The sequence below is a fragment of the Sylvia atricapilla genome, chromosome 5 (assembly GCF_009819655.1).
Source record: "Sylvia atricapilla isolate bSylAtr1 chromosome 5, bSylAtr1.pri, whole genome shotgun sequence".
Taxonomy (NCBI): Eukaryota; Metazoa; Chordata; class Aves; order Passeriformes; family Sylviidae; genus Sylvia; species Sylvia atricapilla.
Window position 1 is genome coordinate 62,519,409 of NC_089144.1, and position 18,262 is coordinate 62,537,670.

Consider the following 18,262-nt stretch of genomic DNA (forward strand, 5'->3'; position numbering starts at 1 on the left):
CCACAAAACAAGAGCAAGCCCTTCTCAGGCAGGGGCAACACACCAGCTCTGCTGGTTCCCCTCAACTGTTCCCCAAAACTGGTCTCTATTTATTGCAAGGAACTGGCTGGCCGGTCAGGGGTTCCAGCATTGATTCTGCCATCCTGTTAAAATCACATTCCTACACAGCTCAGACAAGGAGATCTATCGTTTCAATACAGTAAAACTAAAATCCCAGTTTTTTACTCTCTCAGGGGCTGTGTGAAACCAAGCACACAGTAAAAGGCTGTTTGCATGGGGCACCATACACACTTAAAAGCCAACTGTATTGTCAATATTGAAAATTGATATAGATTTAATTTGCCTTTTTTGCTGTACTTGAGAAACAGTAATGGGACACCCCCCAGGACTAATTTAATACAGTTTTGTGAACGAAGCATCTGCTTCACATCTCCAAGCAAATGAGTTTGAAGTCTTATACAGAGTAGATTACATTAACCTTTCTAATTATTGTTCTCCTGAGAAAGCACTTCCAGATTTCTCCTGACAAAACATATTTCACTCCTGAAGTGTACTTACTGCCAATAATTAAAGCAAAAATCGAGCTAGTACACACACACTCTTGTAAAACAGGCAGCCCAACAGCAGAACCACAAATGCTAAAGAGCCTTACAACTCCATAAAGCCTTGGAGCAGCTTGTAAACACAGCTGATAACAAAATTCAGCCAGCACAAAACGCATGCTAGCTAAAGATTAAATAACCAAAGCCCTGGAAGTTAAGGTCTGACACTAGGAGTATGTTTAGTCCTCTCATTTAAAAAGTCCTATGTTTGTATTAAATGCAGAGGCTTGAGGTTTCTGCTCCAACAGAATGTGTCTGTGCATTCCAGCACGGCAAAGGATCAGTATTTAACACCAAAACAACCCCAGGAACGTGCATGGGGTCTTTAAACAACAGACAACAGAACACGTGTCCCCCCTTTCTCTCCCTACCCCAAATTGGGCACAGCTCTGTGTGATGTTACTCTCCAGGGCAGCTGAGACACTGGATGGTGTCTTCCTGTGATAAATAGGCACAGTTATTGGGAACTCAGCACATTCATAAAAACGAAATGAACTGCAGCAAAAGTGCAGTGAATCACCAGTGGCTGGTCCCTTTGAAGGGAAATGGAAATCAGAAATGGGACACGGGGAAGGATCACTTTTCCTCTGCCTCTGTCAATGCCATCTACATGCCACTCGCATTTTTAGCTCAAATCTACAAAGGAAAAAATTCGTTCATAATGGCTGCACTGAGATGATATACAATGGAGAATTGCTGATTTGATTCCATTTAAAAGAAACACAGAAGTATTTTGGACTAGAAACAATAGCACTAAGTTCTGCTTTAACTTGGTATAATTACAACTGGCCATTCATATGCTGAACTGACATCAAAGAACAATTTATTTTTGAGTAATAGCCCATAATTCACCCTAACATATGTTAGTAGAAATGAAATTTAATATATGCCCAGGCTATTGAGAGAGAATGGGAAGTGCAGGCTTTTGAATTCATACTGTGTAGGAACTGCTTAATAATATGACAGCTAAAGATTAATCACCCATTGTAGCATAGAACATCAGGTAATGTTAAACAACCAAACAAAGGAAATGTATCATAAACACAGTGGAAATTATACATGCCAAAGCTAAATTAATTCCTGGTGTAACTCAACTATTATGGGAAGAAAAAATATAGGAAAAATATAAAAAAGGGACTTGGGCCTCTGTGCAGCATTTGGTAGTCCCAAAGACAGGCTGAGGCTCTGCCTGGGTTAGAAATGGCCATCCAGACTCCCAGGACTGCAGCCCTGGAGCAGGAGCCTCCCATCACGGTAGGAAGGAGCAGGGTGGCCACATCCCAGCACCACTGAGCAGGTGCCTGGCTGCAGGAGCCTCCAGTGAGTCCTGAGGGGTCTCAGCTGAACCAGTGGCAATTGCTTGGCCTACAGTCATCCCCTGGGGAGGCCCTCCAGGGGCTCTGGACCTGCCCTGCTGCAGCTTTTCATGTCATGGCTAACACAGTGATGCATCTTCATTTCTCCTGCTAAACCCTCCCTATCTTGGTCTTTCCCCCTGCCAGTATTTGCACATAGTGGTCATAGTCCTTTAGGTAAGCACTAAAAGACCACACTGTAATGTACCAGGCAGGCAACAAAAATAATAAATAATCTGAAAATACTGACATGAAAACCTCTATGTAAACTGGAAAGGGTGAGTGGAGTACAAATGAGCAAAAAGCTTTCAACTGTTAAATTGCTGTCTTATGAAAAATCTGCTGCCTGTGAAATACAGTGACTTATCTGCTTCAAATAAAATAAATGAAGTAGAAATGTCACTGTGATAAAGCATCTATATTATGTAGCACACGGGAAACAGGTACAACTCGTGGCTAATGACTCCCCACCTTTCCCAGTACTTTGTCCCTGTAGCTGCTGCACATTTTCTTGAGCTGATGTCTCACTGAAGCTTTTGTAATTGATTGACAGTCTAATAATTCTGATTGAATTTAATGGATTTACCACTTACCTTTGAATGGCTGTATTTAAATCTTTTTTTTTGCTGATCATTTCCCAATGTATTCTGTGATTCTGCCTTGCTATCCAGACCTCACACCAATACTGAAACTGGGCTTCAAGAAGAAAGCAAGGGCTACCTTTTCTGCCCTGAGACAAAAATGCTGTTTTACTGAGGCATTCAGGCAAGGGACTACAGTGAACAGAAAGATCTCCCTTTGGGTTTAAATGTTGCATTTGTTTTTTGTTTTTTTTTTAACTTGGCTCTTCTGCACTCTTCCCATTCTCCAGGTCTGAACTTGTTCCCAGGACTTGTCATCAACTCATGCTGAAACAATATCTTGTGGAGGGCATGTGGCTCTGAGCATGTCCATGTCCTGCAATTGGGAAGAGAGAGTTTTTCTGAGGCTTTTGAGACAGGAGATAAGCGGTGGAAAGCTCCAAAGAACCGAACACAGTAAGCCACAAGAGGTAAAAAGGAGAACTTAAAATGTTTGTCAGTCCCTAGTAAATACCTCAATATATTTTGGAGGTACCCAGCAATTGCTCTGGATTACTGAGCTTTTCCAAAGTACCATCAAAAAAGAGCTGCCCGTGCTTAGTGTAAGGACCACACTCCTAGGTCCTAGGTTTGGGGTATTTCAAAAAATTGACCTCTGAAGTTGCCTCTGCTCTTCCTCTTTACTCAAATGCATTTGACCAAATAAATGTCAGCATGCCACGATCTAATTCTGTGGAAGACAGATAGCAAGAGCCAGCTGCATTCATTTTAGCCAGCTGGGAAAGTCTCAAACAGCCAGGGTGACTTGACTTCCCTGCACTTTGCTCCTCCTTCTTCACTTGAGTTTCTGTGAACTTTAACAGGACTACAGGGCTGTATTCATGTATATATGCATATGCATATATATATATACACACACATTAATCTTATATACATTTTAAAATTAGTCCCATATATGTGTGCAGAGGTATAACCTGTTATTCAATCATAGGTTATAGAGGAATATATAGTATAGGTTATATAGCAGTCATGGTTAGCCCTAATAAATGTTAATAATGATCCACTGGTTCTGTATAAACACAGCATCAAGGCCACACACACAAGAGGTTCCTTTACCCACCACTGTTAACGAAACTGCTATTTATAGAAAACACATTTGTTTGTGTGCTCATGATAAAGACTGAGTAATGAATTCCTCAGGGTTATTTCAGGTTCACACACACAAAAATTTAAAGTGCTTACACAGCTGCACCTGGACTTCTTCCCTTCTATTTGGCAGCCAGGAGTTATCCTGGCCTCTGAAACAGCTTGTCTCGTTTAACATTAACGTTAAGCAATATAAACAGCTAACAATATCCCATAGTTAGCCATAATGCTAAGATACACATAGTGCTGAGGAACCCTCACTATCCCTATTTGCAATGATAATTAAGCAATAGTAGACAGCGATGTACATTGTTCACCTGGTTTTCAGGTCACTGGAGTCCCACAGAATGAGGAAGACAGACCATTGCCAGATCCATTTCAACTGGTTGAGGAAATCTCTAAGTCTCCATTACCCAAATCATGACTTCAATTTTCATGACGTCTTTCATGAGCAGCTTCAATTTTCATGGACGTCTCCCAGCCTGCAGCTGCTGCACAGGGGTGGATTGGCAAAGGGAAGGCAAATAACGGTGTAAATCCCACCACTTAATATCTCTGGGGACATGTGGGACCACAGACATACTTTCAGCTGATAATGAGAATGACCATTAGGATGATCTAATGCTCTTTAGCAGACACTGCATCCAGTTCACTCCTGGCATGGACTGAATCACCATGGAGAAGCTGGTATTTCAGGCTGCTCATCCCTCTCTGCTGGTTTGGCCTGCCCAACATTGTAATTTCACAGTTAAAACAACACTTCTGGGCTGACAGACGCTTCACCCAGACCCTCACTGCAGCTCACAGCCAGCAAAAGCCACTGCTTCTCAGAAAGTTCAAGATTCTGGGCTATCGATTTTTACCAGTGTCACACAGGAGTGCTGACGTGTCCTTGCAGTGTTTATAACCCCACCTGCAACGCAGCTGACCTTGTGACAGCTCCAGGCAGGGGACAAATAGCTGCCTCTTAAGGATGAGGGGTGAGATTTAGGAGCAGCCTCATGCTGAGAGCTGCAGGTGACAGTAGGCACTTTCAGCATGATTTGCACTTTCAGCAAAGACAGAAAATAAAGCCCACCCTTCTGAGACACCTGGCATCCCCAGATATCCTGTGTTTCCCTGACAGACCTGCCTTTCCTAGATACAGCCCTGTAGTGTCACACTGGGCTGCCCCAGGAGAAAGGACAAGCAGGGGGCTGAGGGCAGCCCCCATCCAGCAGACCCCTGCCACACCAGGTACATCAAGGGCTGAGCCAGGACCAGGGGGTTCAGCAGGAGCAAAAGGAGGCCAGGCAGTGCTACCCCTATAAAGTAGCCAGGACAGGTGTCCTGGGCTGAGTTGTAACAGGGTCCTGGACCTTGGATGAGGTGGGGAGACTCCAAGGCAGGCTGGGCAGGGCAGTGAGGGCTTGTTTTTTCATATTCGATGGATGTTTGTACCAACTTCTGCTTTACTTTGTATTTAACCTACAAATGGATTTGGGCACAGGCCAAAGTTACTCTCCCTGTTTGCAAATGGGTATTGTAACAAAGCATTTCTGGTAACAGAAGGAACAAATGTTTTTTCTCTTAGTGAATCCTGCTTTAGAAAAAAAAGACGTATTTTTTCTTACAAACCTGCAGAAACATTAATTGTAAGGTTTCTCCTTCTCCTGAATTCCATGCAGCCTGACAATTCCATGATGCCTGAGAAGCCAGACTAGATATGATAGCTCCTCAATACTCAGCAAATCTCTCAATGTGATTAGGTTGGAGTACCCTGAAATGTCTTTGGGAGCTGATATCATCTCCTCCTCAACAACCATTCACTAACCAACTACTTGCCCACATTGTTTATAGGTATTTCAAACAGCACTGATCTTAACGTTGATCTGTAAAGGATTCCAGTTGGTAATGCCTGTCTATTGTGAAAAACAAACATTTTTTTGTCTATCTTTTATCAGTATTTTCAGCTTGCCTTATCACTTATTTGAAGAAGTCTGTGACATGTTGGGGAAACTCCCACAGGTCTAGAAGATTTCAAGCAGAATCCCATTCTATAATTCCCCCTTATCACACAACATTACACAAGATATGAACAGTCTGAACCAAGTGCATTGACTAGTGATTCCTGCTGAGAAAGAGCAAGCTTCTCCCTTCCAGGAATAGAGCAGGAATTTAAATTATTAGCTTTCAGACCACAAACCCATCAAATTAATCATCTGTGAACATCAGTAACAGCTATTTATATACATATATATGGAAAATAACCACCAACCTGGAATGAACACTGACATTGTTGGCTGTGTCAGGGAACATCATTTCATGTCTTGCTTAAGTCATCACCAGGTTCCTTCTCTTTGGCTGGAATATACACTAAACACCTTAAATTAGATTCAGAAGTGAGCAATACAACAAATGTTCAGTATCCATTTCAAGGTGAACATGAGAAAAACAAACTACATGATCAGAGAAGACAGAGTGCTTTATTTTTCTGGAAGAAAGTATATGGCGTGTGGCCTCTCTCTTTAGCACTGTACTTTCAGGCTACTGGTCACTTCCCTTTCAAATCCTTCCTTCCTAGAGGCACATGCTATTCTGTACAGTCATAGTTATCAGGGTAATGTCCAAAACCCATGGATTAATAAAAGTGTGAAATTACCTTCATCATTTGACACTGCAGAACAATTCAGGTGGACAGAAATACCACCCTATCAACTCAACACTGAGATGAGTTATCCTTCTGCTGGTACAATCAGTTACTTGTTATGGCTCCTAGTGAGATCTATGTCCAGCATCTTGCCCACAAGCTGGTGATTCTAACTGTAGAAAGCTGCAAGGGAAAAACAGTAGCCATCCAGTTCCTCAAACGTCATGTCCCAAAGCCCACTTTCATTTCTTCAGTCACCAGCCAGCTTCTCAAAGCTCTTTTTTATGTAACCTGCCAGGGGCACAGCCTGAGGCTGTGCAGTATCTGAGCAAGAAAGCTGAGACGTGCATGCAAACAACCTCAAGAAAGAGAAGAGGCTTTGGGGATTGTGCATGTTTTCTCAGGAGAAATCTGTTGTTATCAGCTTTGAAGACAAAGTTGACTTATCAACTCTCTAAGCAAGCTGTTGGATGTTAACAGATAGGGTTAGAGATCCTCTTGAAAGGCACCTGGGCTGTGCTGTGTCTGCTCCTGCCAAATTCAGGTCTCCATTTCTGCAGTTTCTGTCAACTGTTAAATCCCATGGTCAGCATTGTGCAGGTGGAAAATCAGACAAATCAGTTTCCTTCAAGCTTTAACAGCTGTGAATCTTGAATTCTGAGGGGACGAGGGCACACGTGTGCCAATGCCCCTGGTGCAGCAAAGTATCCAAACACACAGGGGCCATCACTGCCCGTGCAGAAGAGCTTTTGTTATTTGAAATACAAGGCTGTTCCAGCACCTACGCCCACAGCACTTCTGACGACTGAACACCCAACTCACAGGCACAATTTTATCTCAGATCTTTCTTAGGGAAGTTCCCTTCTCAAAAGTTATTTACTCTTTTGAGGGTTCCTACTATGCTCCTCTCCTTACATTGCTATTTATTTACTAAACCACAAACTTGTAAGTACTTGAAAGACATATTTGCTAACAGACTTCACAGTGCATTGTCTGATTGAAAGTAAGATTTCCCATAAAATACTCAGGAAAACTGTTTCCATGTCAGGAAAAGACAGTAGCAGGCTGCTGGCACTTTCATGTGAAATAACAAAATGCATATCCATAATTTCTCTATGTTCAAATAAACACTGTGGTGAATATAGTGACATGAGACATCTGCCAAGTCCACAATCCATTTCTTATGATAGAAGCCTTTTTGTCTATCTGAATGAGGGAACAGAGAACTCCACCTTCTGAAAAGCTGTAGCACTGACTGCTACTGAAAGAGCTAATGTCAAAATAGAAAATGTCTTAAAATACTTTCTCCATTACAGTGGGTAGAAAACTAGTCTTTGAAAATACAGAGATATTATTACTTTCCCTAATGCCTGAAAATGACAAGAAAGGATGAAAAAGACTGGAAATTAACTATTTCCACCTGACACCAGTGTTGAATGCTCTTATAAAGCTGAAAACCAAGCCATGAGTCATGCTGAGAAGTGAATCAAACCTGGATGAAAAAGGCAAAACTTTAGTGTTGTGAAGCAATCACACTGGGAATTCCACACATGTCCACGTTTCCTTGGCCTTCAGGAATGTCAGAAGTTAAAGCCAGGAGAAAACTCACAGTGGGACAGCTGTATGTTACCAGTGCATCCTCCTCAAGGTATTTTGCTTTTAACAGCAGTCGAGTTCCTTGCATAACATCTCTCATCCACTACAGAGCCACTTAAATATATCAATTATTAGCCACATAAAGGCTTCAATCATTGATCCAGAAAATCAGCTTAGTCTCCCTTGGCTTTTGCATGAAGTCAATTACGCAGATGTGAAGCATGTATTGCACACTGGCAGAGAAAGCCAAACTCTGCAGAAACACTGTAAATGTATTTACTTAGCTAATACCCCAAAGCTTTTCTGGCACGAATGCTACGAATACCACTAAAATTCAGCATATCAAGCTCTTGTATTGCCACCTCGTGGCTGATGCACGTATAACTTGGCTTTACGGGGAGGACAGCTGATCAGGAATTCCTTCTATTGCATAAGAAGGGAATAAATGTTGGCATAAATAGAAGCAGAGTTTTAAACTGAGTTACATTTAATAATGATATTTTGCAATGGCATGAGGATCTTCTCTGAAGGAAAAATATGAATCAAATACTGGGTGAAAACTCAGGCATGAAGTGAAAACTCAAGCAAACAACTCACCCATGATGTGTCAGATCTGCAGTCATCCCTCAGCCTGACACTCTTGATGGTGGGACACAAAAGACAACGGTGCCACTAATAAGTAACTTCAAAATTATTCCAGTTAAGTAACCTGTCTGGGAAATTCTTGTAATAGTTTCCAAGGCCTCTGGGTGATCTGATAGCCAATTGACATAGAGTTGTGGTTTATAGGAAATGTTACCTGTCTTGGAGAATTAGATCCCACAACACTGTAAGGGTTGACTTTGATTATGCCTTCATCTTCTTGAGAATAATGAAGGGCAAAGGAGGCATGGGCCCAGGGAAGAACAAGGAGCAAAATACAAATGGAGGGGTGCCTACTACTGCAAGTGACATCAGCTGCTGCCCAGAGAACTGCGGGGTTGCTCCCTAGGCTCCACCCAGGTCTTTCATATCAGCATTTTATATTTACTTTAATTTCACACAGCAGTTCCCTGAACTCTCCTTCAAACCACCAGGAAGTTTACCTACCTGCACTGGCACACAGAGGGAGTTTCAGCTTTCATATTTATGTTTATATTCTGAAAGCAAAATGGTTTTCTCCTTTCCATCAGCATTGTCCAGAATACTAAGTCAGCCAGAATAAAAGATTCATTCTGAACAACTGAATTAGAAAAAGAAACATTCTCATTATCATCTCTTGTTAGTTCTTGTTCTAATCTGTGTTATTTTTCCAAGTACATTGCCATGAAAATAATGATCCTTTCATGACTATTCTAGTTATCATAACGGATGCTAATGCTAAGCCTTTACTATCAGTTCTGGATTTCTTGTGTGAAAATGCTTTCAAAATGCCTGAAAAATCATTTGCTTACAAAGCTAAGATAAATTGCTTTATGATTTATAGGAAGACAATCACAGATAAAGATTGATTATTTATAATGGAAAGACTAAGCACTTTAATCACCTCTAACTGCATCCACATTTCTTCTACTTAGGCTTGGCCCGTCTCCTAATGGGATTTAGTCCCGACCACTTCCTACTTTCCCTGGTTACATTACTGGTATCCCATTATACAGCCAAGAGAGATCACCCTTGGCTTTGCCTTAATCTTTTAAGTAAATGGTTCTCAGAACAAATGATTTGACCATTACAGTGGCAGGGTTGTAAAATACTCACGAAAGGTTTCTCAGTTACGCCACAAGCAAATACTTTGTGAGTGATACCAACCTGTAAACTTTGGGGAAAAGATACCACATGCCTACACACATTGTGAAACTATTTAAATTTCATGGGAGATGCAGAACTTTCTTTCCAAAACTTCTATCTTATTTGAAAATTAAGTCTCTGCATGTCTGTTTGTGGAGAATGGAGAGATTTTTGACTTCGGATACTGTCATGTCTAAAAAGCTGTGTAAAAAAGAATAATTGCTGAAAGCTAACAAGCCACTAATAAAAACATTCTCACAGCAGCATTTTAAAAATAAAGATGGATTTTCATAATTGATTCTGGGTTTGGGGTTGTCTTAGAAAAACCTAGTATTAAAGCTGAATTTGATGGAGCCTAAAGGACAAAAGCAGCTGTAAGCACCATAGTCTTCAAACCTCTGGGTTCGTAAAATCAGCAAAATTATTTCGGATGGAAAAATATTAAAGTATATTCCATATTAATTGGTCTGGTGTTTGAAGGATGGATATTGAATTTCAATCTAAAACAAGATCAATATGGCACAAAGACCAATTAAATGCAGCTATGCACCTATCAGAGGACATGTAAAGAGGTCCACAAAGAAGAAACAAAATTAAACAACCAATTACAGCAGAGAAAGAGAGAAGGAACACACAAGCACCAAATATCTCTGGGTGGAGAGACAAGGAAACAGGGAACTAATTACTTTTCAGCCGAAAAAGATGAGAATATTTAAAAAAATAGATATACTGAAAAATAAGATCAAATGAAATAAAATAAATGTGAGGGAGGGTGACAAACCAAAAGAAAACGACTCGTTCAAATGCTCTGTCTAATCCAAGAGATAAAAGCTGCAGGGGGATTAAGGACTGCAGAAAATAACCACTGCCCCCTTGCCTACAGCCACCACAGTTAGCCATGACTACTCCTTACATGGACATTGAAAGCAAATGCTTTTCCCACCCCTAGGCCTCATAAAGAAACAAATCCCCCCAGAGTACAGCATAAGCAATAATAAGAAAAGAGGTGTATTTGTACGAGGTGTGCTTCTGGAAGGGAGTGGGCACAACCAGAGCATCTGCCATCACAAGGTGATTATCCCAGCACCAGGGAATTTACTGGGGAGGGGCTGAGGGAGGTGGATTCTAAAGCTCGTGTTGCTGTTGTGGAGCTTTATGCTGGCTCACCATCCCAGCAGCCACAGATGGCCCTGTGAAATGAAAGCAGAAGACACGAATAAAAAAACAAAATGGCACAAATTAGCTCTGTAACAGAATTAACTGGTTCATTGCAAAGGGAGGGATGCTAACACAACACAGCAATTCAGAGATTTCAAAGAAGCTTCTGGTGCTTCACCAGTTCCATCAGCCTTCTCTGGAGATGCTCCAGCACCTCTTGCACCCAAAACTGGACACAGGATTTGAGGTGTGGCCTCACCAGAGCTGAGCAGAGTGACAGTCACTGCCCTGCTCCTGCTGGCCCCACTGTTGCTGACACAGGCCAGGTGTCATTGGGCTTTTTGCTACCTGGGCCCACTGCTGGCTCATGTTCAGCCATCCTCAACCAGCAGCCCCAGGCTGATTTTCCCCAGGCAGCTTTCCAGTCACCCTTCTCACAGCCTGTAGAATTGCAGGGGGTTGAAGTCAGTGGCTCTGAAGTCAGTGGCTCCTTTCAGCACAAAGGAATTGAACAATCTGCTCCAGCAAGGCATTTACCTGAACCTACATTCTAAAGTAAGAATTTGCCATGGTGATTGTTTTTGCTAGCACTTAAATGTGCTAGCGAATAGGAATTTCAGCTGAGTGTGAAAGTGATGCATGAAGAACATTACCAGGTCCTTTACAAGATAATGGCTATTTTGGGGGGTCTAGTGTGTCAGAACTAGATATTCTCTTGTCAGTATTATTTGGGGAGTTAATAATTTAAACTTTTCTAAGTCTGCACGGTATTTACATTTATTGATCTTCCCACTGTATTATCACCTCTACATATTATTTCTAACACAGAATGGCAAAGATTTTGACAATGTCTATAAAATGCTTGCCATTGTCTCAAAGGTAACAAGGTTTTTAGCACGATGCTCTGACCAACCGAGCCCCTTTTCCACCAGACTGCCACAGCTCCTCAAATATGATGGATAGCGGCTTAAGACATTTCATCCCCCAGTCCCCTCAGGTCCCGTGGATGTATCTCATCATGTCCTATGGACTTATGCACCTTCAGGTTCCTTAGACAGACTCAAACTTCATCTTCTCCTATAGCAGCTGGTTCGTTCTCCTCACCATTACCTTTCCTTCTGCAGCTATGCCGGGGTGTTTGGAACACTTGTCAGTGAAGACTGAGGCAAAAACATCATTTCATACCTCAGCATTCCCCATATCCCACGTGTTGCATTCCCTTGCAGAGGGCCCACGTTTCTTCAGCCTTCCTTTTATCACCCATGTGCCTACAGCTGCACCTCTATCTACAGCTCGAGCCACCTCTTTCCAAGCATTCAAGATATGTAAGAGTAGCTAAAAATTTCAAATAATATAGCTAATACATTCTAGTAATACAGCTAATAAATTCTGTTTATTAGCTATGTAGCTAATAAATTCTGTAAATTTTAAGCCCCAGTGTGACTAATTGAGGCATGTGGCACCCGCTTTGCCAGGCGCCCTACTACCAGCTGAAGGGCTCATTTCCAACGCCTGACAGCACTTGAAATCCCCATATTTCGGTCGGGAAAAAACTAGCGGAGAAGCAGCCAACACACGCCGGTTTGGTCGCATCTTTAATGTCGCGGAGAACCGCCCACCACCGCAAAGCGTGACCACAGTCCTCACGTTCGTGCCGCGGTCAGTACCCGCGCAGCCGGCCCCCTCCCGCCGCTCATCCCACAGCAGCCCCGCCTCCGGGGCGGTCCCGGCGCCTCAGCCCCGCCCGCCGCGGCCTTCCCGGCGTGCCCCGCGCGCGATGGCGGCGCCCGCGCTGTGCCGGCGCTGCGGGCAGTGGGCCCTTCGCCGGGCCCCGCTCCCGCCGCCGCCCCGCCGCCGGGCCCACGAGCAGGCGCGGCGGGCGCGGGGCGCGGCGGGGCTGCTGGCGGCGCAGTGCGAGCGCGGGCTGTTCCAGGAGGTGTTCCCGGCGCAGAGCGCGGAGGAGCAGCTGCCGGCGCTGCTGCAGCCGGGCCGGCCGCCGCTGGCCGCCTACTGCGGCTTCGACCCCACGGCGGACTCGCTGCACGTGGGGCACCTGCTGCCCGTCATGGCGCTGCTGCACTTCCAGCGCGCGGGCCACGACGTCATCGCCGTGGTGGGCGGGGCCACGGCGCGGCTCGGGGACCCCAGCGGGCGGGAGCGCGCGCGGGAGCCGCTGCCGGCGGGCCGGGTGCGCGCGCACGCGCGGGCGCTGCGCGCGGGGCTGGAGCGGCTGTTCGGGAACCACCGGGAGCTGTTCTGGGAGCCGGGAGCCGGGCGCCTCGGCCGCGCCGCGCTGCTGGACAACGCCCGCTGGCTCGGCCGGGAGCCGCTGCTCCGCTTCCTCGGCGGCGCGGGCGGGCGCCTCCGCATGGGCACGCTGCTGAGCCGGCAGAGCTGCCAGGCGCGGCTGCGCAGCGCCGAGGGCATGAGCCTGGCCGAATTCCTCTATCCTGCCCTGCAGGCATACGACTTCCTGCACCTGCACCAGCGCCACGGCTGCCGCATCCAGCTGGGCGGCCATGACCAGATGGGAAACATCATGTCCGGATACGAGCTCGTCACCAAGTACGGCGGGAGCGCGGGGCGGGGGGCGATGCGCAGGGTCCTGTGTCAGCGGTAGTGTGGCCAGCAGGACCGGGGATGTCACTGTCCCCTGTACTGGGCACTGACTGGTGAGGCCACTGGAGGGCTGTGTCCAGTCCTGGGCCCCTCAGTTCAGAAGGGCATTGAGGTGCTGGAGCAAGTCGGAAGAAGGGCAGCGATGGAATGGACTGCCCAGGGAGGGGGCGGTGGCACTGTCCCTGGTGGTGTGTAAGGAAATGACCACACATGGCACTTAGTGCCGTGCTCTCGGTGACATGGTGATGTTCGGTCACAGGTGGGACTCGATGATCTCAGAGGTCTTGTCCAGCCTCACCAATGCTGTGATTCTGTGACAGAATGCGGTGCGATTGGTGCTGACAGTCTCTAAAGCACCAGGAGCAGAAATCAGCTCTCAGGAGATTTAGCCACACACAGATTTCTGTGATTTGAGAGAAGCAATTAATTGGCTTGACCATAAGCTCGATACATATCTACATTTTGACCAAGTTTATATGAGTTTTAAAGAAAAATAATAGGTGCTTGTGTTAGTGAATCCAGGAACCAAAGTCAAACACCCTGAAGCATGAGACAAAATCGAGACAAGTCTGCCAGCACACACGTCCTGGTGTAATCACATCAAAGTACAGGCAGTTGTAGTGCATCCTGTATATAAACTACTTAAAGTACATAAATCTCTTTGATGCATACAAAAGAACTTAAAAACTTAGGGTGCTGGATTTTTCCCTAAAGCCCTCTTCACAGAACAGTGTTCTGGCATCTTTTTGCCCATCGGCCCCAGCTTTGTATCAAGGATAGAATCTTGCAGAATTGCTTGTATTTTAGTCAGCTTCACCAAGGTGTATTTTTTTTAACATGCAGTGACTCTTCTTTCTCAGGATGACAGGAACAGATGTGTTTGGAATTACCGTACCTCTTATTACCAGTACTACTGGTGATAAACTGGGAAAGACTGCTGGAAATGCAGTGTGGCTGAACAGGGATAAGACTTCTCCATTTGAGCTGTATCAGTTTTTTGTCAGACAGCAAGATAACGTAGTTGAAAAGTAAGTGTTTCTCCAACTTGCTTTTTGTCGTTGTTTATAAAACCTGATTCTAACTGTTGATGAAATAAACAGGCATAACTGGTTCCTAAGTAGACAGGATAGTGGAACTTCCATATGCTGAAACATGCATAAGAAAATCAGAAGGTGGATGACAACGGAGTGCATTTTGTTCTGCCTGTGGGTTGACTCTCTTACATGGCATATTAGTTTTAGTACTGTAGCATCACAGTTTTTTTCAGTACACTACATTACTACATTGATTTTAATAGGTTGCTCTGTGTTCTTTTCTAAATCTGTTTCATCTGTCAATAGCACTGTTAAATCTGAGTTACTTCCTTTTCATATTGGGATCTGCTTTATAACTTACTTACCTCTCTCAAAGGTTTATTCCCTGATAATTCAAATCCATGTTCTGATCTCCAGCACCTTTCAGACTGAAAAGAAGGGGGTGTGGTTACCTAAAACTAAAATATTTCAGCCATTCAGACTTCACCAGTAAAGGGACCTTTAATACACTGCACGGGACTGAAATCTCATTAAAATGGACTTTATTCTTTACAACATCCTTAGGGATGCATCTTTAAATTCTTGATGATCTTAAATAATCTTCCTGCTGAGATACTTTCCAGTACAGGTATGCTTCTGTCCCATGACTGGCAGTGGCATTTTGCATTAGCATATTGTGGATCTCCTAAGATAAATACAAAACCTTGTTAGTTGACACACGATTCCAATAAACCCTGTAAAAGTTTCGAGAGAAAACTAAATTGTTGGAGTACAAGCTTCATAAAAGCACTGTCTTATGCCTGAAGATGACCCTAGGCAGAATATTAAGTAAAATGTGAGTTTTAAAGATTTGATTGAAAGGACAGAGCATCTTAGTATGTATTTCTTCAATTGACTAAGAATCTTTTTAGTGCAGTTACTTAGGTTTGAATGACAAAGGCAAGAAATCTGTAATGATGGCTGTGTAGACAAAATATTTTTTCCCCTGCTCATAGATACCTGAAACTATTCACCTTCCTTCCTCTTGAGGAGATTGCCCACATCATGGAAATGCATGCTAAAGAACCTGAAAAATGGGGCCCTCAGAAACGACTGGCTGCAGAAGTAACTAAGCTTGTCCATGGTAGAGAGGGGCTGGAATCTGCTAAGAGGTAAAGTTTGGTTCATCAAGCAGTTTTGTTTCAGATTTATTCTGTGGTAATCCTCCATAGCTTTTCAGGGACTGTTTTAATCTATTCAGTTGTTTCTTAGATGTTAAAAGAGAAAAATGCAATAATCCTATAGACTTAAAAAAAACACTGAAAAGATTAAAAAAAACCTTGCAGGGCAGTAGGGTACAATAAAAAAAGGAGGGTGTATTTAAAGTATTTCTGTTAGTTTGTGGACTTTGGAAGTGGGGAGGGGAATCCGATGAGTTGAGTAGCACTTTGTGTGAAGAGAAGACTAGCTCTGCATTTTGAATGCTCTTTGTTCTCACAGGTGCACTAAGGCCCTTTATTACAGCAGTGTGGAGGCACTGGAAGAAATGTCTGACCAAGAGTTACAGGAACTTTTCAGACAAGCTACTTCTGCTGAACTGATGCTTGAACCTGGCATGACTGTTCTTGACTTGTGCCGCAAAGCAAATGCCATTCCAGATGGACCTAGTGGGTAAGTTCTCACCTGTGCTCGTGGGTAATACTCAAAACAGTATTTACCCTTCTCAGCAAGAACTGGAGCAGTAGAGGCTAAGGTTGATTTCAGTCACTGTTGACCTGGACTGAAAGTGAAGTGCAGGAGAATTAGAATGTATTCAATTATGGATCCACTAAAAAAACCCCAAACTTAAGTGAACTTTCAATTTTTATCAACAAATAGCTTTGTCTTGCAATTAACAGTTGTTTTCATTTTGTTTTTAAGGTACCGGAAAATTACTGATGGAGGAGTTTCAATAAATGGGAACCGTGTAACTAATCCTGAGACTGTTCTTATTCTTGGACAGCATATTCTGAAGAATGGAGTATCATTACTTAGGGTTGGAAAGAAAAATTATTACATTATAAAATGGCTGCAGTTGTGACAACAGAACATCTCCCTAAAATGATGGGTCTCTAACTCTGCTGCTTCAGGATGTCCTTGAAGATGTTTCTGTACTGTGCATTACTACACAGCTCACAGACTGCCCAATATCAGTTTCCTTTTCAGAAGAAACAGAGTTGAAATAAAGGAGCTGAGTGGTACCACTGAAGAGATTGTCGATACTCTGCCTTATTCAAAGCACCATTCATAAGGATCTGCACAAGAAGAAAATGAAAAGATTCATTTTGAAGTCCAGCAATGGAGATGTGCTTCCCCTCCTTTAACAGCCTTCTGTGTTGTAGGAGAGCAGTGGCCAGTTATTCCACAGGATAACTCCTAGGAAAATGAACCAAAGCAAACTCAAACCCACTTCTTAAAGCCAATGTGTGCTCATGTAGCCAGGAAAAGGGGGAAAGACAACCATGGTCATATTTCTCTGAACAGGTTTGCTTTGAAAGAAGCTGCAGAAAATTCATAATAAAGGACTAAATGATTAAGCACTAGTGTAAGCTGGTTCTTGGTTATGTATAGGGACATTGCACCAAAGTTTTCTAGCCTTCATGTGGGAATACACAGCAAATTCACTTTTGCATTCTGAAAGTACAGAGCGTTTCAAAGCTTAAATCAACCTGATTAATCCGTTTTAAGTGCATAGTGTGACAAGGGACTGGCAGTTCTTCCACTTGTTTGGTCCTGTGAATGACATGGATGCATCCATGCTATCCAGCATTCCTTGTAGAAGGAATATCCTGCTACTAGTCCTGTAGGCTCTGCAGGCAGCTGGAAGATGGTACATTATACCAGAAGATACAAAGCCATGTAATTTTTGCTGCCCAAGAGTTGTGGGTGAATGGCACCACAGGGTCTCTGGACCAGAAAACACTTGAGGGAAGCTCAATTGCTTTGCAGTGTTGCCTTCAAGGATCAGGCCTCACTCTTAGGCTGTGGAGAACAACCTCCTGGTCCATGAAATCTGCAAGACAAATTTGCAGTAACAGCCAGCCACAAGGGGGGAAGCCTTAATCTTGGCTTCTGGAATGTGGTCTATATATTTTATACTTGGGTGGGGAGATTGTTATTGTTTCAGGTATCTTTTTAATGTTGCTTTTTACTTGATATACTTGATGCTGATTTCATTTGCACCATGACTCATGATTCCAACAGTAATAAAATACAGTGGCTTGCTTGTTAGAGACGACGTTTCTTCTGGCAGTGAAACTGAAATATGGTACTTTCAGATGCTCAACATGTTCTTAGTGTTAATTTCAGTTTGCAGATCCTACTTACCTGTTTCATAATGAGACATCTCTAGCTTCATCTCTATTATATAACAATGTAATTGAAAGTAAACTACTCAAAGTAGTTGAGTCATTTCTACCTCAAAGCACATGGAGGAAAAGGGGAAAGGGCAAGTTCATCCACATAACACAGCCACCTTGTTCCTTAAATGACAGAAGCATTAGAGCAAATCAGAAACATGCACTTGGGACCAAAATACTCCCATGTTCACACCCATGTACACCTCCAGAGAAATACAACAGAGCCCATTTGAGAGTTTCTACTTACAGAAAAAAACTCCTAATAAGAAGCAGGGTTTCATGTCTGATCTCTTTCCTGCCTGTTTTCTGTCATCACTAAATGGTGCAAGATGCACATATATATCCACTTCTAATAAGTGAGTAAATTTATTTTTTTTAGAAATATGAAACAAAGGAAT

General features: G+C 43.5%; 1 protein-coding gene across 1 annotated transcript; it reads left to right on the forward strand.

Annotated features, from left to right (window-relative positions):
- Positions 1-1,802: 1,802 nt before the first annotated feature.
- YARS2 (tyrosyl-tRNA synthetase 2) lies at positions 1,803-17,042 on the forward strand. Its single transcript, XM_066318768.1, has 6 exons — positions 1,803-1,856; positions 12,354-13,399; positions 14,314-14,481; positions 15,483-15,638; positions 15,967-16,137; positions 16,387-17,042. Exons 1-6 carry the CDS (start codon positions 1,803-1,805, stop codon positions 16,544-16,546), a joined length of 1,755 nt encoding a protein of 584 aa, XP_066174865.1. The 3' UTR covers positions 16,547-17,042.
- Positions 17,043-18,262: the final 1,220 nt, after the last annotated feature.

Excerpts from the sequence above, each read along its gene's own strand:
- YARS2 (XM_066318768.1), top strand. The coding sequence starts at position 1,803 with ATGGCCATCCAGACTCCCAGGACTGCAGCCCTGGAGCAGGAGCCTCCC. Across the intron at positions 13,400-14,313 it reads GGATACGAGCTCGTCACCAA|GATGACAGGAACAGATGTGT; the intron begins GTACGGCGGGAG and ends CTTCTTTCTCAG. Across the intron at positions 16,138-16,386 it reads ATTCCAGATGGACCTAGTGG|GTACCGGAAAATTACTGATG; the intron begins GTAAGTTCTCAC and ends TTTGTTTTTAAG.